The following is a 27,612-nucleotide window of genomic DNA, read 5'->3' as shown; positions in this document are numbered from 1 at the left end:
CAGCATTAAAGTAGTATTCAAACAGGTGTGGGTACCTTCCTCCAGGAGGACTCACAAAATCCTGGGTTCTTTGCTTTATTCATTAAGATTTTCTTACTAACTCTCCGGTTTGTCTTTGTCATGGACTCTTACACTGGGCTAAATTACTCACATTATTCAACGGAGGCTTTAATGTATACCCAAAAGTCTCCGGAGTCTGACAGGGCTGGAAGAGCCAGGACGGGGTCTATGCCCAGCACTCACGCGCAGAGCCTGTTTGTAGGTATGAGGGGGTGAACCCACGCTCCTGTTGACTTGGTGGTTCAGTTCTGAGATCCAGCACAGATCCCCTCCTGGAGTGCCAGCTCTGAGGATGAGTTTCTCCCTCGTTGTGAGCCAAACAAGAGATATACATACATCTCTCTCTCTCTGTAATGTTGGTTTATTGGGGGTTTTTTTATGTTGTTTTGGGTTTCTTTTTCCACCCATCCTCAACACACTCAGCATCTTCCAGTACTTGGAAGCTCCTGCTGATGATAAAGCACAGGCCAAATGTAAATTACAACAACAACAACAAAATCTAATCTAGTACAGGACCTATTTGTACAAGTACTAGAACACACTGATGCCCCTTAACTTCGTACAGCCTGTTGGCTAAGAAACACTTTCAGTTCTGCATCTTCATCAGTAGGTGGTGCTGGCAAACTGCACATTTGTTAGTGCACTCTTGGAGCTGTCTGCACCATCGACTTACAAACTTGTAGGCGAGGACGCCAAAGTTTCAACGTGTTCTCAATCCAGCCTCAGAACAGGAGACCCATTTTGCCGACATGGTGATCTGTTATTTTCTCGTGCATAAGGAAATGCATTACTTGAACTGCTCAAACTTGTGACCACAGCCAGAAATGACGTGTATTGGTACACAAAAGTGGACAGGCTTGCGTTGAAATACGGAAAATTAAGTGCACAGTTTTATGAAGGGGAGATATCTGTACACAGAAGGACTTGTGAGGAGGTGAAAGTACCTAGATGGAGTTTCCCTCTTTGAGTCCCATCTTGAAGTGGAACAGAGAGGAAGGTTACAAGCATGATCCTTGTTTCTCTCCTCCCCCCAGCACACCTACAGCTGATTCTTCTTCAGCTTCCAACTGAAAAGGTTTTTTTTTTAAATTGTTGGATGTGGCCTTATAATAAGCATTATAATCATATAGTGATCTGAAATGAGGAGTGGAAGAAAAGCACTGTTTATAACAGTGTTTATGTGGGGTTTTATGTTTCTTTTAACATAACTTACAATTAGAAGTGAATGGCTAATAATCTCAATGTTCCTTTACACACATCTGTAAATAAAATTATTGTTGATCTTTGTGTGACCTCATGGTGAATGTTGCCAACATTGCCATAAGGTGTAGCTTCTTACTGGCAAGTGTTTCATTTGTTGTAATGTCTGGTTTGAGGACTGGTGACTTGCATATGGTAAAAGAAGTTATTAAGAGGAACTAGACAATAAATTGATCATGAATGGGCATACAGTAGACATGCAATAGACACTAGCTCATTGTGTTTTTTCCAAGTGAAGTGGAGCTGTGGAAGTTTGCAGGCATCACACGCACTTCAGAGTTGACTGAAATATCCCAGGTCTTTTTTCATAATGCATATTTACTTCCTTGATTTTTCCTTTCATTATTTAGACTTTGAAAATTTATATAGTACCAGTAATGGATTTTGAAAAGGTACAAGAATGTAACCCCTGGTGGGAAGCAGAAACTGAGGAGCCATTATTACAGCCTGTTGTCTTACAGTGCTTATAACTTAAGCTTAGTGAAACATTTGTCTTATATTAACAGCTAATTATAACCATGTGTAAAACTGAACATCATTACCCAGGATTAAGTCCTGTTGCTTGATCTGGTTTATTGTTTAATTCCTCTGGGACTATTTTAGAGAAAGGTGTTTTAGATAAGTGCACGCTGTTCGTAACTCTTTAAATTCACTATTAAAGGTGGCAAGTGCTGTTTCTTGATAGCCACAACGTCTTGCACATAAAGGTACTTGAGAATGGTGGGAATTCCTTTTACTTTTTAAAATGCAGAATGATTAAATGGAATAGTTTCATTGCCCAAGTTCTGGGCTGTTCTATATATTATTTACTGGGCTGTGAAATAGAAAACTCATTACTGATCCATCTTTAGTGTGTATATATATATATATATATATATATAAAAAATCTGGGCTATGTGCTATGTAAAATACAGTGCTGCATTTTAGAATTATTTTGTTTCAGTAGACTCGTAAGGGATTGGGGGGGGGGGAATGAGTAACTGTGGCTTGGAGATTGTTTTGGGGGACTACGTTAGTTCTGACCTGCTTCTCACTGAGTCAATAAAAAAAACCCCAAAGGGCACAGCCGAGCTCTTAGATGAGACACCCGCGTTGCAAAGCTCCGTCGGCCGCGAGGTCTCCGGTCACCGCAAATTTGTAAGTTGCCTAAAGTACTGCCGAAGCAAATCTGAATTCTGCGATCTTGTGTTTCACAGCTCGATCCAGCAGCTGGTACAGGACTGCGGTCTAGCTCACGAACCACCCCGGCATTTGGGGGGCTGTTGCGTTTTTCCCGCCGAAGCCGTAACTCCCCGGTTGGGAAACCGCGAGCCGCAAAGCTGCTGTCCACGTGGACTGGTGCTGAAATCTCCCGTCCGGCTGCTGCCAGAGCCTCTTCAGGCAAACCCAGAGACATGGCAACAAACGGAACAAAAGTGGCAGATGGACAGATCTCCACGGAAGTTGATGCTTCAATCACCAATGACAAGCCTAAAACCTTGGTAGTAAAAGTGCAGAAGAAGAAGACGGATCTTCCGGACCGAGATACTTGGAAAGGAAAATTTGACTTTCTTATGTCCTGTGTAGGTTACGCCATTGGCTTAGGGAACGTGTGGCGATTTCCATACCTTTGTGGCAAGAATGGTGGAGGTAAGTTTCCTGTTTCATTCTTACAACCTCTGATATATCTGTATATTAGAACTCACCATAAAAATTATCTGTAAAACAAAACTTGGTTTTAACATCTTTTTCATCTGTAGAGTTGTTTTTTTGTTTGGGTTGGGGTTTTGGGGTTTGGTGGTTTTTGTTTTGCTTTACACTTGTCCAGGAGGGTTGGAGCAGTTTTGGAGTGTGGTGCTCTGCTTTGAGGTCTGCTCTGGAGTGTATTCTAACTTCTAGTTGGCAGGTGCTCTTAAAAGACCATAAGGCCTCAGAGCAGAACTAAAGCACATTGCCCTCCAACCCTTCAGAGCCCTCTCTTTTGGTTTGAGTGTTTGAGAGGATTGCATACAGCTTGTAATACTGACTCCGAGCTTACCATAAAAGGCTAACTTCAGCTGGAAAGCAGCCAGTTCTGGTTAAAGCCTTTATGCTATCTGCATACTCCTGTGATAGACGAAGACAACAAAATACACATTGTTTTGGATTTTAGCTTTTTACTTAAACAGAAAATATTTAAATGATAATGAGATACATTTTTCCCCTTATTTTCACCTCTTGAGATACTGGTTCAGAAGTGTACATGTGCTTTCCACTAACTTTTTTGAAAAGTTACACTTAAGAGGAAAAAAATGTGGGTTTCTTTTCCTATATAATAGGGATGGCAACAGTGGAAACTCAGTAGTGTTTTTCCCCAATGTAACAGACTTTTTCGTATTTCTTTTTAGGTGCATTCCTGATTCCCTATTTCCTTACTTTAATTTTTGCTGGAGTGCCACTCTTTCTTTTGGAGTGTTCCCTTGGTCAGTATACATCTATAGGAGGCCTTGGAGTGTGGAAGCTTGCTCCAATGTTCAAAGGTACAGTATGAATTTGGATTACTTTCCATTTGTTTCCAAGTTGCATAAAGTGACAGAGCAAGAATGTTTCTTTATGCATTCATATTTTTACTCAAACCATAATTTTCTACAGAAAACCCTAGCTTTCTGAGGTGTAAACAACAATTTTGAAACACACTAGGATATTATTCATTCCCCATTAAAAATAGCAGAAGTTAAGCATTAGACTCTCAACAAACTTATTTTTGAACTTCAAAAACTTTGATTTTTTTCTTTGTTTGTTTTGTTTTGTTTTGTTAGGAACATATAAAGACTGTTCAAAATAGCATTTTAAATCTAGCAATATTTGTCTGAGTGGGTATGGAACTCTGTTCACAGCAATTTGGTAAACATTGGTTTCTAGTCAGAGTCACAGAGATTTGTATCTCCTGTTGGTCTTTATTGAAATTCAATGGCCAAACACTTCAATGAAGGCAATTTCATTCTGAATTGCTTAAGACAAGCCCACTCCACACTTGGATATTTAACTAGTTTGAGGTTTCTCATTGCTAGAACCTCAAGGTTTTACTCTAGATTCTGCACAGACCCACACACCTCACAAACTGTGCTTTTCACCCTCTAGTCCTAAATCCTTTGACACTTAAGAGCTCTTGAGCTGACTCCTGGGCCAGAAGAAGAACAAGTTACACATCGAGTTATAAATTACTTCACACAGTAGGACTGACAGCATAGGGTGAGCTAAAAGTTTGTTTGGAGTGGATTTTGTTCTAGGAAATTTTGTACTGGGAAAACCCAGAGAGAAGAAAATGTTTCTCACAGATAAGTATTTTAACTTTGCTGGTGTTACAGATGTTGGTAGGGGGCACAATGCAAAGTATAGATCCTGCTTTGCATTAGACTGATTATTTTGAGCACTTGCTCCTGTTTAGTGTCATGTGGCAACTGTCACAAGCCTGAATATTTTAAAATACCCCTGAAGTCTCCATGTGGAGTAGAGGACAAGGGATTCTCATTGTGGAACCCTTGACATTTCTTTAGTCTGAGATGACGTAATAGCATTATACTAAGCATCAAACACTTAGATCAGTGTACTAAATGGATAGCTGGCATTATAACTCATACTCAATTTGTGTGCATCTGCCAGAAGTTTCTGTGGGACTGCTGTTTCAGATAATGAGCTGATTTAGCTCTTTTCCCTAGAAGTAAAAAATGCCTGTAAAATCTCAGCAGCAGCAGATGTGACTGCTTGCTGCAACACACAGAGAACTGGACACTATGATTAAATGTATAGATGACTGAACTATCACTCAAATTGGTGACCATTTTATAATGGTACTTCTAAAATATTAACTTGGTTTCTACAAAATGCAGTAAATGCTATCTGCCCCATATGTCGTATTTGTCCTTCTGAACTGCAGTTCTTCAACTGACACTTGTACAACCATTACTAGAAGTCATCTTCTTTTGTTTCTTGTTGTTTTCTTTACAGGTGTGGGACTAGCTGCTGCTGTCCTTTCCTTTTGGCTAAATATTTACTACATTGTGATTATTTCGTGGGCCATATACTACCTGTATAATTCCTTTACCACTGTAAGTGGGGGAGGGGAGGGGCGGGGACAGCATTGTTTGTTGAATGTAAAGCAAAGTGATATATAGGTACCTGATTAATCTATCTCACTGTAAAGGTGTGAGGTTAACACAAAATGCAAAGAAATCAGTAAGATAAGCAATTTCTTACTAAAGGAAAACTATATTGTAAAAATCCCTCCATTTTAATTTTTCTTTTCTTCTTCACAGGAAACGTAGAATGGAAACTTGTGAGGAAAATATTCTGTTCCAAGAATGCTAGTGGAGAAACATAATGATAGGTTATTTTGGAGCCACAAGCTTCTTTTTTACCAATTTGTTTAAATTTCCTCATCTTAATCTTCAGAGACACAGCTCTTTCATCTGTACCCTTTTAGTTTCACTTATTATCTGTCTCTGCCCTTTAATCACAGACTTGCCTGCTTGTTTCTCTGCTTACCTGCCAGGCAGCTGCAAGTCAAGCTTGGGCTTCGGACTCCTTGTCCTGACAACGCTAACAAGAGTACTAGTACCCATTTGCCTTTGAGCCTACAGGCCAGTCATTCCCCTGAGAAAAATTTCAGTGTATAAATGATTTTTTTTTTTTCCTTCAATAGCAGCCACACAAATGTTAGTTCTTTGGTAAATAGTATCATTGCAATGTGGTTTAATGATGGAAGGGTTTATTAAAGAAAGTCCCATGGAATGGAAGTTCTGTGATTTGATTAGCTCTGAACTTCCATTCGTTGTTGTTTTTTTTCACTTTGTTTTCTTTCCTTTTAACTTTATTTTTAGCTGCCTTTTTTTTTCCCCTCAAGGATGATTCATCAGCTGAGTAGCTCTTGTCTGATTTGTGGGTTTTGGCCATCTGAGGAAGCATTCTTACATAAGTCTCAATAATTAATGCATTCAATTGTTGTCTATTCTACAGATTTTTTTCATGCTTGCTTGTTCTCTTCTTTAAAGAATTTTCCCTTGACCAAATTTGCATTAATTACTTTCTGGGAGTGACAAGATCATTAGATCATTTCTTTTTTTATTATCATCAGATTTGTTATTGTTGTAAAAGGTCAGTCATAGTCTGGAAGTGATGCACTGGCCCATATTAAATGAATACTGACTTCTAATTCCCTTGAAGCCTCTTACCCTTGTATTTAAAACATGCAATACCCTGATACAACACTTTCTGTGAGAGGAGTTTCCAAGGTTGGCCATCAGAAGAGTATCTAAGTTGTATCTAAATGAGATTAATTCTCATGGACATCATGTGGAAACAGGTTCTGCTTCTCAGAACTTCTGAAAGATAATGTAATGGACACATGTAGAAAATGCACGTAAAAAATAGAAAGTTTACATTTTTCTAATTGTCCCTTGACCTGAGGGGAAAATGGAAATCACTGATCAATAATCATCACACCTTTATTACCTCTAGTGCAACAAGAGGTAACAGGACCTCCAGGAGGTCCTTTCTGCTGCCCTTGTTTCTTGTAGCACACTTAATAGACTCTCACGTGCTGAGAGGCACATCAGACTCCAAGGCATTTGGGCTGATATATTAAAGAAAGGAAGAAATATTTTTACATCCGATTCACACAACTGATATGAAGTTAAATAACTTACGTGGCAGACATGCACGCCAGGGAGATCAGTGTGCTGCAGAACTCGAAGGGTATGAGTTCTCCACTCAACTGTCATTTCTAATAAAGAGAGAGATAGCTGAGGTAATGCTTACTTAAAAAGTGTTTCACTGTTTAGGTTTTTCTCTCTCTCTTTCTTAAATAGACTCTTCCTTGGAAACACTGTGAGAACCCATGGAACACTGACCGCTGCTTCTCCAATTATACCTTAGCAAACACCACTAACATGACAAGTGCCGTCGTTGAATTCTGGGAGTAAGCTGATAATTTTTCTCTATATCATTCCTGTGTAGATGCAGGGATCAGCTTGTTAACATTCATATACTATCTTCTGAATTAGTTGTCAAATACACATTCTGTTGGCTTATTCTAGACGCAACATGCACCAAATGACTGATGGATTGGAAAAACCAGGGCAAATCCGATGGCCACTAGCAATTACGCTAGCAATTGCCTGGATTCTGGTGTATTTTTGTATCTGGAAGGGGGTAGGCTGGACCGGAAAGGTAAGATTAAAAAGTACTGTAAATCCCTTTCAATTAAAAATGCCCATTTTACTCAAATATTCTGAAAATTCTTGAGGTAAGAGGCGCTGGGGACAGTTTTGCTGGAATAGCTCTGTGAAGTATTTAATTTCTACCTTTCTTGAATTGATATAGCACCATGTTTTTGAAAGGGCTGGCTCCTCTGTAGCTAGGTCTGACCACAGTCTTAGATGGTATGTTCACTTACAGACTTCTTGGCTTTGCCAGGTATAAAACTGCCTTAAAAATATGTCTGCTTGTTCCTGGGATGAATATTCTAGCTAGTTTGGATAGCAATAGAGTGGGGATGAAGTGTTTTGGCTTCAGTGAGAAGCATGCATTTATTGCACAACTCTTGCTGGACTTAGATACGTAAGTAAGTGTTGAAGCTGTATTGCATAAAGAGCTACTCCCTCCTTTCCTTACACTGAATGAGAGCCGTAGGTGGTTCTTGCCACAGGCATGCTTGCATGCTGTGCTTCTTGGAGTCTGGCTGGTTTCTGAGTGCAAAACAGAATTTACTAATGAATTAGAGGAAACCGTATTATTGACAGACCTTTCTCCAGGAATTAAAGGGCAACAGCATCTGACATTGGTGTATGCCTTTCCCTCTCCCAAAATGGCAGGAAGAAATCTTAGGGAAATGAAAAGCTGCAGCCATGAGGCTCGGTGGCAACAGAAGGCTTGGGTTACAAGACCACAGGTCTGGTATAGAGGACTAGGATTTTTTCACACTGAAAGAATGAATTGTTAACTTTTGGCAAGATGGTTGTAACTGACCCGCTTAAAGCTGCATGTTGAACATGGCCTAGTTGAGCTGAGACCATTTTATTTCTCCTGTCTGCAAAGAAGGTGGCAAAAAGAGGGCTGACACTGTTTCTTTGGAGTCTGACTTCATAGTATCTTTTTTATAGGGCTTTTGAAAAGGCAAGAGAGTAGGACCCTGTATATCCTAACAGATGAGGAGAGCATGTGAAAGATAAAAGAGCAGCTGTCTGAGAGGTGGAGAAATAAACTAACAGATGTTGTTCTACAAGCAGGGTACTGGTGACATGAACCTTTTGCTTTTGGGAGCTCCCCTTGTTGAATACAAAAAAAGAAAAGCATGAGCCCCCTCGTGCGAAAATATCCTAGTCCACTATATTGCACCTTCAGGAAAATTGGCAACATCCACCTGCCTTGTAGACATGGTGTTTAGGGAATTCTGCAGTAGGCACTCCCCTTTCCACACCAAGGTTTTCCATTGGTAAATGCTTCAATTTTAAGAGTCAGCCTCGATTGCTGCTACAGTCTTTTTAGGGAGCAAATATTTTCTGAAGTGTTAACAAGCACAGATCATTCTTCCTTCCACACTTACAATGTCTTGTTTCTTCACATCAGGTGGTATATTTCTCTGCTACTTATCCCTATGTTATGCTGCTTATCTTGTTCTTCCGTGGTGTAACACTGCCTGGAGCAAAGGAAGGCATTTTATTCTATATAACTCCCAACTTCAGTAAGCTTTCAGACTCTGAGGTAAATATTCAATCCTTGTAAACAAAAGTTTCACTACTAACTGTTCACCTTTCAGACATATGACCTGCTCCTCAAGTGCAGAAACAGATTTTTAAAAAAATTATTTCCTGCAATCAGGTTTGGCTGGATGCTGCCACACAGATTTTCTTCTCCTATGGTTTGGGTCTTGGTTCACTGATTGCCCTTGGAAGTTACAACCCTTTCCACAATAATGTTTACAGGTAAGCAGATGACTGCACATATTACAATGGCACTTTCCTGTCTTGGCTGGAGCTGGATTCTGTCTTTCTGTGTCTCCGATCCGAATATTAAATGTTATATAGAACTTGGAATGAGATGTACAACTGCATTTACACTAATGGGAAAGACAGTATGACTTGTCCAGCATGAAATGGAACCCAAACTGTGAAATCCTAAATCATGAAATCTTTTCACAGGAAAAAAGGGTAATATACTGATGAACAGTAGCATTGCTTTACCCACTGCTTAAAGCACCTTACCTTTATTTCAGGGACTCCATCATAGTGTGCTGCATAAACTCATGCACAAGCATGTTTGCTGGCTTTGTCATCTTCTCCATTGTTGGATTCATGGCTAATGTCACAAAGAGGCCTATTGCAGATGTTGCAGCATCAGGTATCCAATATATTTTTCTCTAAGTTGTTCAGTGGCATCAGTTATTTTTTGTTTGTACGTTGTATCCAACTGCTTCATGTAATTGTTCAAAATCCCTCCCTCAAAACATTCCTTAGCTCCCTGTCATTTCAGTCGCCCTTACTGATTGCAAAGGGTGAGCATTGTTTCAAACCTCTCAAGGCAGCACCAGCAAAATAATTTCATGTCAAGCAGACTGTCCGCCTGCCTGCCTAGTGCTCTCAAACCTTTGGTGTGGAGAGTGGTCAGCCAGAGACTCATCGTGGGCTGACGCAATGAATACTAATGAATGCTACTTACAGGGAAGGCATTTACAAGAGGTGGCAGCACAGTTTGCCGCTTCAGTGCTTAGCTGTGACATCAGATCATGAGCCTTTTGCTACTGAAATTCTTAAAAGCAAACTGAAAGGAGGAATGATGGTCATGTTTTTGGAGCCTATATTCTCAAATTCAGTTAGGTTTTTGAATTCCTTTTACTGTTTCTTGAGGTTAAGCCCTTTGAGGCAGGTCCATTTCTCACCTCTTCAGACCTACAGCTATCAGCCAATTTTATGGGGCTCTGTATTATGAAAGTCATTTTACTTAGGGCAGTACGATGTCCATGGAAGAATTCTGCTATTCTTTGCAGTGCCTTGTCTGTCTTCCAGATGAAAAAGCTTAAAGTAGCAGAGCAGATGGTTGCCCTAACCCAGCTGGTGTACCAGATACTCATTTAGCAGTTCTGGCCACAGGGAGGGATCTGATAACTGAAAGCTTGGTTGGAAGTCACTGGTGGACAAAATATGTCTTACTATACTAGTAAACATATCCCATTGATTAAATATTTCCTTAGTTAGAAAAGGGGAGAATTTAAGCCCTAAAAATAATCTTCAATAAACTACACATACAAAGAAATTAGGAAAAGAATTATGATGGCATACATTGTTGTCAAAAAATGCTCTAGAAAGTCAGTGGTGTGTGAAATAAGCTTCTTAGATTTATGTATTTGATATAGATATAGTTATATAAAGACTACACCTGCAAAAAGAACAATATTTTTATATCACGTTAAGCTCCTAAATACATTTTAAGGTACCTAAGATAATAGACTTCTGAAAGATGCACATGACTTCCTGCAGCCACTAATTGCGTAGGATAGTTGAAAATTTGACCTTTTAATTAAGGCTTCTATTTCTCCTAGCAAGCTCAGAAGCTGATGCTTTATTTTAGCACCATGAGACATGTTGGTTTACAATCTTTTATACAGCTTTGTAAAACAATATTATTAAAAGCTGTAGCTGCATTTTAGTGGAATGTGTAACAGTAAAATTAAGAACATATTTATCTTAAGTTTATTTTGCTTTTACCTTGCCATTTGGAAGGCATTCCAATCATATCTGCTATTGCTAGCAAATAATTGTTTCAAAATCAGGTGTCTAATGCCAATCCTTGCCTCACTGGTTTGAAAGCTATGTATGTCCAACCAGTTGTCACAGACAGACTTACTTTTAATGAAAACCAAAAAATCAGATACCCCCGCTTAGGTGAGGCACACTAATTTTATTTCTGTGATTATTTAGTTTGCTACAGGTTTCCCTCTTAACCTGGCATCAGCTGGCTTCCAGCTATGCTATGACAACAAAAAGAGCTCCTTCTTTTTTAATAAGAATTTATATTCTCCTTCCAACACTATGCCCCCCATCAGCAGTTAGTAGGATCACAGATGAAAAGGTTTGCCTGTTCACAACTACATAGTTTATTAAAATGTGTATTTTAAGATAATTAATGGAATGGAATAACAAATGGGAATACTATAAATGTTGGAAAGTGTCTTCTCCATTTCTGAGCTGTCTTTGTTTCTTTTCTGAACTACCTGGTGCAAAGCAGAAGATTACAGCTATCAGTAACTACTCGAGAGGGAGAGAAAGCTAATCAGTACCTGAAGATGTAATCCTAGCCAAGGATAACATTTCCTGTCTTTGCTGTACAAAGGTGTCTCTCAGGAGCAGCTTCTGAACTGTGTCTAGTATTTTGCTTGGTTGGTTGGTTGGTTTGGGGGGTTGGGGTTGTGGGTTTTTCGTTTTGGTTGGCTCACTTTAAAAGCAAGGTACGTGCACTGACTTCTTGGTCAGTGAACACTGAGTAAGCTGAAATCCCTGGTCAGATGCTGCATCCATGGCTGAGTCATTCAATAAACCTAAAACCCATGCATCAACAGGAGCAAATAATCACAACACCCAATCAATCACAATGACATTTTCTCTCCTGTTTCTCCTACCAGGCCCTGGACTGGCATTTCTAGCTTATCCAGAAGCAGTGACACAGTTACCAATTTCTCCTTTGTGGGCAATACTGTTCTTCTCCATGTTGCTTATGCTTGGAATTGACAGTCAGGTAAAACTGGTATAAAAATTAATAACAAAGACAAATTTTCTGCAACTGTACGGCACAAGGTTGGCCTCTCTGCATTCTGCACTGCCAGCTGTTAGTGGTGCAGAATGGTTTCTGGAATAATCAGATAAATAATAGGAGGTACTAAGGAGAGGAAAGACTGAATGGTTCAAGGAGCCTGGGATAGTAAAAAACGGATACTAAGACACATTCACTTTTTCATGACTGTTGGAAGCATATACAAAATGTGCAGAAAACTTATTCTGCAGACAAAAGGAACTATCTTTGAAATCTTAACCGTTCAATCACAATATTAAAAATAGCTTTGCAATGTTCAGCAATGTAGGAGACACTGGGATATGCTTTACAAGATTTAGATGCCACAAATATTTCTGAAAGGCAACTTCAGAGCTTACCACATGGAGCAAAAAAAAGCAGCACGTTTCATTTTAAGCATAAGAATGTCAGGAGGAAATTCAGGAGGACGTTACTGAGGACATTCTGCATCTTAGTGTGTTCTGAAATCACTTCCCAATGGTAAGGATCAAGACTTTACTGGTTCAGGTCTTAGCTAAGAGTTTTAGATGGTATCTGACAACTGGAAATGAATGGGAAGGCACAACCTAGAGGTTTTGCAAATCCAAATAAGGTATTCTCTAGAGTTGCTGTCTAGATTAAATAATTAAATAATGAAATAATTAAGTCATGCAATCATTAAAAAAAGTTTATCGCAAAATGAACAAAAAAGCACACAGAACAAAAAAAAAGCACTTTACATGCTAGAAAGGACTATGTCCAACAAAAGCATTCATTAATCAGTAATAATTTTAATACAGAGAGCTACTATATTGTAAGCACTAAAGAAAGCACCTTGTGTTATTTTGCAAAGCATACTTCGAGGACTTTGTCAGGGTAGTCCATTCTGCCTGCTGAAATGTTTGGTAACCTGTATGTGACCAGTCACAGGCAGATGTGTTAATCTACTTGCAATCAGTTGCAGCTGTCAAACCAGCACCCTACAGTTATTAGCACAGTCTTCATAGCACGTAAAGGAATATAAGAATTACTAGCTTAGTACTGTACTAGTCTTTCAGTAGAGAAAATCCATCATTTTCTATAAATCCAAGTTGACGTCAGCCTGTGAACCAAAATACAAAAAGACCGAGAGGGCATTTTATCCTGCAACATGAAGGGAAGCTGAAATTTTGTTTTCTATTTCTTCGTTTTTCAATAAGCTTCAGGCTTGACATTCAAACCTGTTGCTCAATCTGGGGGGAAACTACTATGAAATTAATTGGGTCCAAAATATTCTTGAAAGAACTTGTCTCCAGGCAACTAACAGCTGAGGAAGGTAGTCTAATATTATTAAAAAGAATATGTAGCTACAGGTTGTCATGCCTTCTTCATTTTCTGTCTCAGTGAAACATTTCATATGCTATAACTTACAGGAACTGTAACTATTGGTTAAATTCTGGTTGCACTGCTGGAAATTAATAAAACTTTACATACGTTCTGCTTTTCATTATTTCAGCCATCACAATGATAACATTTATTTTGAATATGTACATAGAGAAAAAATCTGAAGTATGGCCATGCTTTCCATTTGGAGGACCACATCCTCAGCAAAAATATTTTCTGGGGATACAAAAAGTATTTGAATGATTACATATGAGAATCAATCTCCTGTCTTTAACCTTTACCCTGAAGCACTAACCTGATGAGACTTTTTGTTTCTATTGGCTTTCATGTATGTGAGTAAATCACAGAAAGAAGTGTAAGTTTTAGAAGGATCTAGGGGTCAAAGTCATCAACTGTGGGTGTATCGTCTTCTATCACAAGAACAAGCACTTTATGTTCATGAAGAACATGCTGTAGTTCATAGTTTGGAATTTTGAGTGTTTTTCTAGCTGGAAATCTTTTTGCACAGATCATTTTAGACAGAAACAAGGATATTCAGGAGCACTGCTTCCACTGAAGTCAAGTGAATTTTCGCTTATCATTTAATAGATGCAGCCTTAGGCCAGTGATGGGTACTGTGGAAAACTCCTCCCCTAAATGTAGTCCTGCTGTTGTAGTGCATTGCATTCTATTTTATTTCTGACTTTACTTGCAGTTTTGCACTGTGGAAGGATTCATAACAGCTTTGGTGGATGAATTTCCGAAGTTACTGCGCAATCGAAGAGAAATCTTCATTGCTGTTGTATGCATTGTTTCCTATCTGATAGGGCTGTCCAATATTACTCAGGTATGTTCTGTAGAAGAATGTGATCCTATCTCTGGCATACAGCATCTGGTTTATTTCTCCCTTCCCCCACTCCAACCAGGAATCATTGCAAACCATTGAAGTGGCAGGGATCTATCATCAACATTATCTAAAGACTTCAGGCAGCAGACATTAACTTATAAGTGTAAAATGCCTGTAGTCCGTGGATGCAGTTTGTCCTACTTCCTGGTTCAGGTGACAAGAAAATACACATGTCTACGGTCTATCTTACAGTCCAAGAAGTGGTAGCTAGGGATGTTCTCCGTTGCTTCCTGTGATCTACTAGATTGCAAACTATTTGAGGGAAATGATTGAATTATTGAACAAAAAGGAGTAAAGTGAAATTAAACCAGTTAATTGAATTCTGGCAGTAATCTAACTTTCATCAGTATTGACCTCAAGCATTATCAGATTTTAACCTGTTAACTTTAATTAATTTATATTAATGTGTCCCTGACCTATTCACCACTGTTTAGTTTGTAGCTTGCATTTTAATCGATCTTGAAATTGGAGTCCTTACTATTTATTTTAACACTTCCTTCTTATATGTTTTAGGGTGGAATCTATGTGTTTAAGCTTTTTGACTACTACTCTGCCAGTGGAATGAGTCTCTTGTTCCTTGTATTCTTTGAGTGCATCTCGATATCCTGGTGCTATGGTAAATAATATGTTTTTATTTTTTCCATAAGTTTTGTATATCATAAGGATACTTCATTTACCGATTTGTTCTTTTGTGCATGCACATGCTGAGGGTGGAACTGAAACTAGCCTTGTTTTATATGCATGTAATTCCACTGAGGACTCAAAGGTGGCTTATGGAAGGTACTTCTACCTCTTTAAAACACCCTGTGTGTAAACCTGGGAGTCATTAGATGCTAAGTGTTTCAGGAATACTAAATAGGTGACATGTCCCTCTTTTTTCCTGTCCCCCTTCCTTGGAAAGCCTGGATCTTCACAGGCATTAGGTACTGCTGTTCTCAACAGAATGACTTAGGTCTTTTGGACTTTGTAATGTTTCATTTCCAGAAATGACTCTGTCACTCTAGGATCTTGCAGTGAGAGCCAGGCTCCTTGGTCAGTTCTATCTTGCATAATTGCCCTAAAATATCCTCAAGTCTGGACTGGCAAGCTCTGGGTATAAAGATTAATGAATAATATCATATTCTTGCCAGAGTATTTGTGCATTTGACCTTAGTCCTGTGTTAGCTAGTCCAAGGAGCTACTCCCATGATTACTAAGGCACTTCAGCTTATATTACAAAACTGATTCAGAGCTAGGTAACTGAAGTCTTTCTGCTGTCTTTTAATGGGCTTAAGAGGATGGAACAGCATTTTTATAGGGGAGAGATACTGCATATGAATCCAGCAAATGCGAATGGAAAAATATACCAGCTAAATAATGAAGAAATCAAAGTTACAAATAGTATGATAGACATACCTTTTAGAAGGTGATGGAGTGCTGGTAGGTAACAGCAGCAACAGAAGTGCTACTCTTTGATTTCATATGCAGTTCTGCATGTATTTGGTGTGCATATATCCACAGAGGGTGAAGCTGGTTAACACTAGGATGGGTTTGGGGTTGTTTTTTTAATTTAATTTGTAAAATATAATTCTAAATCTCTCATTCTAATAAGACTAGAGTTGAAATTAACCAAGGGCGTTTGTTGCATTTGACCTTCAGATGTAGAATTCCTCAGCCTTTGCATGGGAATAAGTTTGCTGGTCGCTAATTAATTAATTATCATGTGGAAGAATGAGAACAAATGATTCTTGGTGCTTCTGAGTTGGCAGGTTTCTTTCCCATTCAGATAGGTGAAAAGTTATGTTGGGGTCTGTATAGAGCTTCCAAATATACCTCATCATTTATGACAATGTCTCTCAAAACCACTGAGCTTTCAATTGACTCAATTATCTGATAAGTTTCTATACTGTTTCTTATTTCTGTATTTAGGTGTTAATAGATTTTATGACAACATCCAAGAGATGGTGGGATACAGACCCTGCATCTGGTGGAAACTCTGCTGGTCATTTTTCACTCCTATCATTGTGGCAGTAAGGAACAAACTTTTATTATATGATTCAAAGGATGTAAATGAGGTGGCCCATGTATTACAGTGTTGTCATTTCCACGCCCACAGGTTCATATTAACTCTGACCTCATTCCTTTTTTAAGGAGTTGAGCAATTCCACTGAAGGCAATAAGCAAAAACCAGTGTCATTAGAGGAAGCCTGTGCCCTAAGAAAAGAAGCCTTGTGCAATGTCAAGATTTGTATTAGTCCTCTGGAAATGGTAACTAGTCAAGAGTTTGATTGGCAGAAATAGAAAACTGTAAGAAAGATATTTTGACCATTTCTTGTATGCTTAGGTAAAATGTAGCAATCTCTCTAAAGTCTAAATTTTCCATATACGCAAAAATGCCCACATTTAGTAAACTGAATTCCTTCACAGGCACTGTTCTGGTAACAGACTAGGATTATAAACTAATGTTCTTCTCTCGTGGGATTCTGTGGCATATATTACCCAGTTTATAGTACATTGCTACCGTTTTTTCTGGCAAACCTTGCAAGGATTTTGTGCACTGGAAACCATAGTACAGTCTTTTCCTGATTCTAAACTTTATCCAGTTAAACCCATACAGTACATTTTGAAATAATAGGCAATGTAAATTTACTACACATGATGTAGTCAACCCAGATGCAATATAAAAAACTGTAATCGAGTAGACACTATTACACATGACACAATACTTCTCACTCACTGATATTTCTCTGATATTCCCATATAGGTAGCCATAGAAAAGCAAATAAAGAGCACTGAAGAGAGGAACAGAAATGTGTTTATATTGAGGGTTCCTTGCTTCATCCCTTCCCAGATGAAGGTGGCTTTCATTTTTCCAAAAACAAGTGTTCAGGAAAGCATAAAAAATGCATTTTGTTTATTTTAGTGGTGTAGTAGGAAGATGACCAACGTTGTATGTAAAACTTATCAGATTTCTCCTGTCTTATAAAGTCTTCAACAGAGTTTGTTGTCCAGTGCAAATTCAGAGGTGGTGGTGATGTGTTAATAAAATCTGCCTCTCTGTATTCTCCTCTCTGGGAATATGTTCTGCACAAGGCCTGAACCTGGGATCAAAATGAGCTTCCTTCTTTGCTGGTTCAGTTTAGCAGGTTTCCCTGATGCAGGCTGGTTTAGACACTTGCAACAGGCCAGGATAGGAGTCTTCCTCGGGAACTTAAAGGAAAAAATACCATGTTTGCAGGTGATCTGTTTGAAAACAACACAAAAGCAACCCACAAGTGCTGCTGATCGATGGTACCGTATACATGTGTATGCAGGTATTATTCCCCAGGACTCCCATCTTTCCCAATAGCCCCCTTCCCTCTGATTTTGTGCAGGTTATCTGAGGATTCTACTAGTACCAGTGGGTTCCCCGTACCAGCATACCTGGATAATCTGAGATGCAGGTTATGTATGTGAAAATAGAGTGTTAACTTGAAACGTTAAGATGAATTTTGGTAAGAGGCTTTTTGGGAAGCTATCTCCTCATCTCTAGTTACTGAAAAATTCAAAGTGATTTTTGAATTTCCTAGGATAACATCTGTTATACAGACAAATCTGTAGCCACTTACTGAAACGCAGGTTCCATTCTGACTGCCCTCATTTTCCATTACGACTTCGTTCAGAGGATCTGAACAAAATCAAAGCCTCTGGGCCAAGCACTCTTAGGTGGTGATATTAGAGAGGTCCGTGCAGAGCCAGGCTTTAAAGAACATTTCTTATTCAGAGCCTCTAGGAATCTGTTGCCGAGCAGTACGGTAGAGTTCTACTGATGCTATTATTCCAATAAGAAAGTTAGTGGAAACAATCAAAAAACTTCACAATTTCAGAATTACAGTTCCCTTATTTACACATTCTCACACTAGAGATTAGGCTAGCAAGGAATCAGTCAGTGCAGTGGGCTGACATTTGCCTGTTTTCTGCAACCTCCATCTGGAAGACTGACCTGCAGGCCCCATCTACAAGCCAGTGCCCGGCAGCCATCACCAGGGACCAAAGGAACCCTTTTCTCCTTGCCTGGATGTAAAGGCAGGCTTGAGGTCTAAGTCAATCCAGAAAAACTCTTGAACACTGAACACTCTGGAAATCTCATCCAAATCTTCTTTTCCACTGTATTTTGCAGGGAGTATTTATCTTCAGTGCTGTCCAAATGACTCCGCTCACAATGGGAAGTTATGTTTTCCCAAAATGGGGCCAAGGGGTTGGCTGGTTCATGGCTTTGTCTTCTATGGTGCTGATACCAGGCTATATGGCATACATGTTTCTAACCCTGAAAGGCTCCTTAAAACAGGTAAGTCTCTCTTTTTCCTGACTGCATGATTTCATCTTCTGAGACCTGTGCACACTGATGAAAGATTGCTGGGCAGTTATTTTCTACTCTGTATTTCCTGTGGCCTCACTTGCTTAGCCCTGTTATTTTGCGTAGAGCTGAAAAAACATAAAAACAAGTACCAGACAGACAAAAGACAAGACAGTGTCTTTACCATCTGTTGTTGAACATAATTCACCGCATTAAATGTGGTCCTTATCTCTGGGCTTTGACAGTTGCAGACACTCTGCATCCCAGCTCCTTACACCTAAAAAACAAAGTAGCAGTTTACAAAATACGTAAATTTGTCCTTATTATTAATGCAAAACATACTATCATGTATCAAGGCAGATGATGCTCTAAGGAATTGGAATCAAACTCTTAGGACTAAACCCACATAACTATTTGTTTCCATGAGTCTGGTCACAGTGACCCTATTTAGCATCTCCCTGCAATGGGATCAAAGATTTGAGTTCCTATTCTGCATTACACCTGTTCTGAGTTACCACAGCTGCCTTGTTCTGCTGCAGCTGGGAGAAAGTACACGGAAAATCTTGGGAACATATTCTATGATTATGCTGCACTTCCCTTTAGTCTTTATTTAAGGGATTTCTGTGAAGAGTTACTTCATAAAGAATATTAGAGGCCTTTTTCTCATTGCACTGTGCGCTTAGGCTCTCCCTGATTCCTTATTCCATTTGTTAAAAGGAGATGACACTTCCCATGCGAGAGAGGTGTTGTCAGTACACTGTTTAATAATCACGTACAATTGCCATACTTATTTTTTTTTTAATCTGTGTGCATCCTCAGTTTTCCCTCTCCAGCCAATAATCTCATTCTGTGCATAATGGACACTTCTTCAGCACAAGTATTGAAACACGCATCTCTGTCCTCTATGATTGTGGGAACCAAAGATTGTCATAATGAATTTGTCAGAATTTCTGGAATATTCTAAAATCAGCTGACAGAGCCATCTTTGCAAAGGGACAGATGATCTTAAGCAGAATTGATGAGTAATGCCTCATGAATTGCTCGGATCTTGATCTAAATATTTGTCTTCAGCAAATTTTAAAAGAGTGATGCTTCAAAGAAGTCTACAAAAAAATTTCTGTTTGTTTGTGGGTTGGTTTTTTTTTTCCCCCCCCTGCTTGTTCTTAGCTCCTACATTTTGAATATCTTTCCCTCGGTCTTATGGAAACATTTACATGCAAATGGAGAATTGTTGCTCTAAAATATAGCTGGTTCTTGGGCAGAGTTGTATAAGATCACAGTAGAAGTTCCCCATCTCAGTCTGGCTGTGGATTAAGGTCTCATTTTTGAAAGCATTGACAAATGATCATTAGATCACTAGGAGGAGCCTACACCACTCACAGGCTTTGACCATCAAAACTGGACTCTTTCCCAATACGAACGGGAGCTAGGCAGGTAAGCTTCATCAAAGGAGAGAACACAAAAGGACTAGGAAAGACAGAATAGAAATAAAACTATCTTAAATACAAGTCTACTACAGAGGTAGTAACTCCCAGAAGCTGCAGCCAATACTCTCCAGTCCCTTCTGCTCCCTGGGGAGGTCACCATCATGTCTGAGATCCAGCTTGGAGTCCCTGCTGACCACTGCAAACTTGCAGCCTCTGTGCCGGACCTGTGGGCTTGCAGCAGAGTCCCTCCTCACCTGCCCCATGCTTCAGTCCCTCCTCCTTTCTTTTCCCTAGGCATGCTCAGTTGTTAATGCCTGGTGGCATCTACCATTTTGCACGTGGTCTTTCAGCTCCTACTGTTGTGTTCATAACGCAGCTAAAACTGTGTTTAGTGTATGTGACTTACTGCCTTTTTGGTCCCTTGGGAGACAGACAGAATTTTTTATTTTAGCTCTAATGTCTAGACAGAAGTGTTTAGGATTGCCTTTTAAAAAAAGAAAAAGTAACCTTAAAAACAGGTTTTTGACTGCCTCACATTTATTGTTGTTCTTTAAACAGCGCATCCAGGTAATGATTCAGCCAAGTGAAGACATCACTCATCCTGAAAACGGGCCAGATCAGGCCCAACAGAGCAACTCTGCAAACAAAGAAGCCTACATCTAAACTTCTGTATTGTAAAAGTACCAATACTACTCCAGAAAAACAAAAAAAATGGTTCAATATGACCACAAATTTACGTCTGAGAATATAATTACCTACCTCTAGTGGCAAAAAAAAAAAAAAAAAAAAAAAAGAAAAAAAGAAAAAAGGTCATCTCCACTATAAGGGAATCGCCATGGGCATGACCCAACCATTGCGCGAGCTCAGATCTTGACAGTGTTTTGTGTTCTCTGGCAATCCACAGACTGTTAATGTTTTTATCCTTTCACAATAATAGTTGCATATCTTGGAATTTGTAAATTGATGTGCCAAGACCTTTTTAATCTACCTTTTAGCACGACTATTTGAAGTTTTGTGCTGCTGATTTTTAGTAGTTTATCAATATTTCTTACCGCTGAATCCCAAGACTGTTATTTCTGACTTTGCAGGAGTAAAATTAAGTTTGGAATTGTTTTGTACAAAAGAATGAAGTATTTTGTAAACAAGTGATTACCAGTGAAAAAGCCTGCCCTTAAAACTTGTTCCAATCCAGGCCATTTAAGGGGGAAGAGACTTCCTTCCATTAACAGTAGACACAGCCTTTATAAACATTCCTAGTGCAAATGAAGTTATATGGCTATTTGTGGCAATACAGCATAGAATGGCTGTAAATGCTATCTGTACTTAGTTAGCCTTTCAGGATAACTTTCAAATAAGATCGTAAATTTCTTTAAAAATACATATACTATTTCTTATGAAAAGAACGTATCTTTGTGAATCAATACGACATGAATCGCAGATGTTAGAGGCAAAAATATGACTTCTAACTTCTTTAGCAAAATGAGAAGTAATATCCAAGAGCTATTAAAGATTCCCAGGAGTAAAAGAAATACAAAGTATTTGCAATTCAAGCTCAGAGTACTTAAGCTTTTATTATGCTGTTATTATTCTACTACTATTGCATTGCCACCAAAATAGAAACCAAAACAATGGCTTAAAGATTGAAGCTTATCCTTGTAGTTCTAATTTAGGGTTTAATTTACAACTGTTCTTTTTAATCTGTTAAAGGACTTTAACAGTTTCTACTAAGCAAATTACAAAATATGGATCATTAGCACTTTGAAGCAGTTTTATTTTTATTTACATATTATTTGTGGTGATGAAGGCATGAGGGAAAGCTATTTCAATAAGATAAGAATCTCCACTCTGGGCTCAGTCTGCATTTGCCACATAGCTAGAAAGCCCATTCAGCTCATGGAAGTTTTTCCCAGTGTGGAAAACGCAGTGGTTAGCCCTGTATGCTATTTCTCGTTTGGCAGCTATATGACGGACACAAAGGATTATGGAAAATGCAGTAGTTGATGTTTGATTGTAAATGACTGTGACAGAACTGTGCAATGAAACATGCTTTTCAGCAAATTTTTGTGCAACGTACAATGTTAGATAGCACAATTTATGTAGAACTACTACGTGAAAAACATGTTAACTGTGAATGTTGGGTTTTTCGTTGTTTTTGTCTGAAGGTGACAAACATGTTCTTGCAATAAGGTATTATTCTCAGAATGTCAAGCACATTATTGTAGAAATAATATATATATAATACACATGTATTTCAAACTACATCATAAAATCTCAGAGTATGTTTGGTAGATTCTAAACTGTTTCATACATAGATCAATTGTAAAATATTATGAGATCTAAGCTACATCCTAAACAGCTATAGCTGAAATGCAAAAGTCCTGTAAGTCTTTGGGATTTAGAGGAAACCCGTACATCCTACACAAACATTATACATGATACATACACATTATAACTGTGAATTTCATTAGACTAAGGATAAAAATTCCAACTTTCTCTTTATTGTTTAATGTAATCAAGTCCCATGTTGTTCTAAGAAAAATGCAGTATTTAATGTTTGATTGTAAACAATTGACAGATGTTTGACAGACCTGCTCTTTAGCAAAAAGCTGTACAAACGTATCATATAGCACAAAATAGTGTTGTAGAACTACTGTGTGTAAACTGTGAATAGCTGTATCTTTTTTGTAGTACTTGCCCTGAAAAAAAGATTATTGTATGATCATATATGCTTTTTGCAATAAGGAAATATCTGAACACCAAGCAAATCTATCTCTATATAAAAATATATATGTAATATATACATATTCAAAAATATATACAGAGCCTGTTTAAAAGAGTACAGTATTATTTAGTAAATTGCAACCTGTTCTATGGACCAAATGTAAAATATTTATAAATTAAGATGCATTTTAAATGTCTATAAATGGTGTCATAATTAAAGCACGATTGTTATGTAAGTTTCCAAGAGTTTAGAGGAAAAAGAATAAAGGTTATATTATACATTAAATTCAGAATTTTGCAGTCTTTCATTGGACTTATTGTTATTCTATGTGAAGCAAGTTCTGAATGTTTCATATATTTTTATATATATATATATATATAAAAAATGTCCTTTAAATAGCAAAATGCTGTATCACAGTTGTGATGTGTATAATTAATCCATACTGCTGTTTCTATAATTGAGTTAGTATGTGCATACATTATACACAAAGCTTAAAAGGTAACTACCTGGCATCCTGCTGCTTTAATACTCCTGCAGGAAGATGGCAGACCAGGACCTCTGAGCAGCCCTGGGAAAAGCCTGGATTTTAACATAAACGTTCCTCAGGTACATCTCTGCTGATACTTTGGGGTCTGAACTGCAGCATGTGAAGTCATTGATTTCTAAGCCATTACTGAGGAGCATACCATCCCGGGCTGAAGCCAATGAGGCTGGTGAAAGAGTGGCTTTGTACTAAGTGGACAGATAATACATTTCTACAACAAAAATCCTTGTTTTCTGTATCAGCTGCCATTAAAGCGTGAGAAGATATCAAGCAAGTTGCACAGCAGTCTGCCTTACATCTGCATCTATGCACTACTGCTGAGGAGCTGAATGCTCCTATACTCTGAATTTAATTATCTAACTATAAAATTGGAGCAGGACATCATGCTGGGAAAGAGTCTAAGCAATTTAGAGAACATGATTAGAATTGAAAATGCTCCTGATAGAAGCATCTAAAACCATAGACTTCAAATTCAAAATGCTGACCTTAGAAAGGAGCACTCAAATGTACGAGTACAAGGCGAGGGCAGATCCTTCGGCTTTTAAAAAAGGCTGGGGAAGAAGGGCAGGAGCGTGTAGGGAAGATCACAGATTGTTCTGGAAATGGGGGAAGGAGCAACTTCGATGCTTTTGAAATACAGAGGAAACTAAAAACCATCTTTAATGTTTAGTTCATAGGCATTATGTATGGTATTCATGGCCTGCTGCTTTCACAATATATTGTAAGAAAAGGATGAGAGTTGCATCTGAGAGAAGCGGACACTTTGTTTAGTGCTGGGTGGCTGGCCAGACGGCCGTGCAAGGGGCAAAGGAAGGCTGAGGAAAAGGAACCTAGTTGAAGGATATTGCGTTAGTGCTGTGATATTTCCATGTTCTCCTGGAGGAATTTTCTCTTGCCGTGCTGTAGAAATCCCAACAGCAATTCAACAAGAAAAATGCAAATAAGGTCACTTCTTCCCTACAGGCCTTCAGGATGCCCTGAGAGAAATCCATGTCCTTGCTCGTCAGGAGTATTAGTGCAGCTACATGTGCTGTTATTCTAAAATAACACTATGTTGCTTTTGGGTTTTTTTGTTTGTTTTAAGCCTGATTATTTCTGTTTTGTTCTGCTCAGGCCACAATAGCGTTGCAATTAACTATTAAAATTACTCAACTCCCACTGTTGGCTGGTTCTCAGGGGGCTGGGTTATAACCCAAAGGCATAGCTATGCGTTCAGGTGCAGCTGATCTCAGGCTCACCTGAGCCTGTAAGCAAGCACAGGGTGGTACCTCCTGCCTGCCAACACCCCCTCACCGTCATAACCGCATTTGGCAGCTGCCGTTGAACCCGGCTGGGAGCAGCAAAAATGGGTTGCACTAAAACACACAGACATTCACGTCTTGGTCCCTTCCACTTCAGGATGGATTCCCAATGAAGAGGAGTCTGAAATCCGTTGTGCAGCAACCTACAAACACACTCAGACAGGCATGATGGGGAAAGCAACAACACAAAAGCCTTATTTCCCGGGAATCTGAACTGATCAACTCAGAGCTAAGTGTGAGCTGCGGCAGCTGCCAACCAGCTGTAGCTGCTGCTCTTACCTTAGTGTTTGTGAGTCCGCCAAACTACCACAAATTAGCCAGTTTCACTGCTCACTCATCAGAGCAAGAAAGCAGGCACCAGGTTTTCTATTCTAAAGGTTCTTTTTACTTCCCCCACCCAGCCCTCCTCTTCTTTCCCAGCTTCTCACCCTGCTCAGGGTCATATATTGGGGGGAAAAAGAAGACCAACAACAACCACAAAAACACCCCCTCCACCCGCCCCCAAAAACCCAAACCAAAAAAAATCCCCTACATGCTATATATATAAAAACATGGCCAGTTATTCCTCGTGTCTGGACATGGCCCTGAAGGTACAGTGGTACCTTCTGCCCTACCTTCTGGTCATTGCCTGTACCTTCACTATGTCTTCCTACCCTCTCCTGGTAGCCACAGTGACTGTGGCGTGGCAGTGATGGGGCAGGTGTAATTCCCATCTCCTCCAGGCAGACTAAGCAGCCCTTCAGCACATGCATGCATAGAAAGTGATGACAAGGAAGAAGAACAGCAGTCACAATTACCTTCAAGACAAGTGGCACTGACTGAATAAAAAGAAGATGTTTAAAATAAAATGGATAAGAATGAGGTGGGAGGGAGGGGTTCACACACATACAATTTTTCCCATTGGTTCCCACCCTCCCCATCTAAATCTGGCTTATTTCCTCTCTTCTTACTATGAAGTAAAAAAAAAAATTAAAAAAAGGCTCAGAGCACAAAGGGGAATTAAACGGGGTAAAGGGAAACATAATATTAGTCCCCCTACAGAGCTTAGTCTTCTTATGAAGCTGATGTAAGTATTGCCACTTCTCATTCGTGCCTCTACAAGTTGAGGCCAGCCAACTATTCTGCCACTCTTTCCTGCTGACAATTTCTGGACAATGAGCAATTTTCTCTATTCTCACAGAAATCCAGTTAATTTTTAGGGCTACAGAGCTGTATTGTTGCATTTTGTTCTAGTCTTCTGACCAAACACATAAGAAGTCATTAACTCAAGCAGCCCCGCAGCTCAAGAGCTCGCTGTCCAAGTGTCCTTCAGCAGGTTGGTTACAGCAGAGGGAACCAATAAAGCGCCAATTGCCAAGCCCTGGGCACGTGAATGGACACGGCTGCGCGCACACACGCTTTACCCATGCATGCATTCAAGACTTGGCCCCTATTTCGAAATTTATGAATTGGTGGGGGAGAACTTACTTACACTATTTTTGCAACTTAACATGTGATTATTTTTTCCCCCCCTGCTTTGTAAATGGTCTCACACTAAAATCAGTAGCAAATTTTCATTTATTATTTTTGAATATCAAACAGGCTGAAGTAATCCTGTGAGTTATTTATGAGTCATAAGTACATGACGGTGCTAAATGTGTCCAACATTGCCTAAGAGAAGGACAGGATGGATCAGGCATTGTCACAAGGGTAAAAAACTAATGTGTTTTGCCAGCAATGGTGCTTTAATCATATTGGAATAGCTGCCTTACATGTCTTTGGATATAAGTAGCTGAGAGGTGTTTGTTTATAAACATTTTAAAGCACCGTTGGGCAGAAAATAGGCAAAATGTACGTTAACTCTGTGTCTGGAGTCTCCGCAACACTTTACCAAACTGGATATCCACTTAGTGCTGGAAGGGGAATAAAATTGAATGGAACAAGTCACTGCTTTATTACATTATATCAATGCAATTTCTGTTCTTTATAATTGCTCTAAAGCAACCTGGGAACATCTAAACAAGTTTAACATAAAAGAGCCTAAAAGGCTAGTTTTAGTCTACAAAAAGGTTTTCAGGACATGACTGACACTATCATTTACTGGCAATGCCATATGCAAACATACAGCTGCTTTTACATCCCAGTCCTCCCTGCAGCTGAATAGCTGTCCCCACACACAATCAATTAAAATTAACTACCGCCGATACAGTCAGGACTTGGATCCCCTGCTCAGCTGCCTGGTCTGGCACCACGACAGGAGCAGTAACACCAGTTAAAAGCAGTAGCTTTTAACCAGCCAGCTCTGCCCAAAGAGCAACCCCCTCAGAGCAGCGCACGGGGTGTTTGGCAGCAGTGCACGGCAGCAGTGCCTGGCTGTGCCTGAGGTTCTGGTGCTGCCAGTGCCGATTCCTGAAAAACAGCTGCAATTCCTGCTGCCAGGCCATTAGCTCTGGGCCATGTCCCGCCGGTCTCCTCTGGAGTGTCACAAGCAAAATTTCTGTCGCAAGACACTCAACTTCTGAAGCAGGAAGCCACTAAATATTACCTGGTGTATAGAAAGCTATTTGGTATTGTAGGAATGGAAACAGCTCCCCTGGAATTACTGAGGAACGTTTTGATGAAGATCGTCTATGAGTAAAACAATAAATCTCTCTGAATATAAGCCAGAGCGTCAGAATGTGTTAGGGAATTATTTCTAGGTCATTTCCGTTCACTGCACTGCACTGCAAATATTTCACTGAATGAATGACCAAAATAATTAATCAAAACACTGGAAAGAAACACCAACTCACACTGTAGGCAACTAACTTTGCCCTAAAAGTGACAGAGCTCAGCGGTTTTTAACCTGCTCTTTACCAACTGTCATACAGCAGCAACACATGACCTTTACTGCCGATCTTTCCACAGACTTATTCTTGGTCTCGGGGGGATAAGGGTGACCTTTCCCAGCCTGCTT

General features: G+C 39.3%; 1 protein-coding gene across 1 annotated transcript in view; it reads left to right on the top strand.

Annotated features, from left to right (window-relative positions):
• Positions 1-23,117, top strand: part of SLC6A1 (solute carrier family 6 member 1) — a 63,144-nt gene extending 40,027 nt beyond the window's left edge. Inside the window, exons 2-15 of the mRNA XM_052775970.1 lie at positions 2,517-2,949; positions 3,687-3,818; positions 5,287-5,387; positions 7,146-7,255; positions 7,374-7,506; positions 8,905-9,039; positions 9,157-9,260; positions 9,551-9,675; positions 11,954-12,066; positions 14,177-14,308; positions 14,882-14,984; positions 16,277-16,377; positions 18,507-18,674; positions 20,669-23,117. Coding sequence (XP_052631930.1) covers positions 2,715-2,949; positions 3,687-3,818; positions 5,287-5,387; positions 7,146-7,255; positions 7,374-7,506; positions 8,905-9,039; positions 9,157-9,260; positions 9,551-9,675; positions 11,954-12,066; positions 14,177-14,308; positions 14,882-14,984; positions 16,277-16,377; positions 18,507-18,674; positions 20,669-20,773 — 1,797 coding nt within the window. The 5' untranslated portion in view covers positions 2,517-2,714 and the 3' untranslated portion in view covers positions 20,774-23,117. The remainder of the gene's footprint in view (positions 1-2,516; positions 2,950-3,686; positions 3,819-5,286; positions 5,388-7,145; positions 7,256-7,373; positions 7,507-8,904; positions 9,040-9,156; positions 9,261-9,550; positions 9,676-11,953; positions 12,067-14,176; positions 14,309-14,881; positions 14,985-16,276; positions 16,378-18,506; positions 18,675-20,668) is intronic.
• The last annotated feature ends 4,495 nt before the right edge of the window (positions 23,118-27,612 follow it).

Source organism: Harpia harpyja, chromosome Z, assembly GCF_026419915.1.
Source record: "Harpia harpyja isolate bHarHar1 chromosome Z, bHarHar1 primary haplotype, whole genome shotgun sequence".
In the NCBI taxonomy this organism is placed as follows: domain Eukaryota; kingdom Metazoa; phylum Chordata; class Aves; order Accipitriformes; family Accipitridae; genus Harpia; species Harpia harpyja.
The sequence above is the reverse complement of the archived record's forward strand: the minus strand, read 5'-3'. Positions and strand labels throughout refer to the sequence as shown.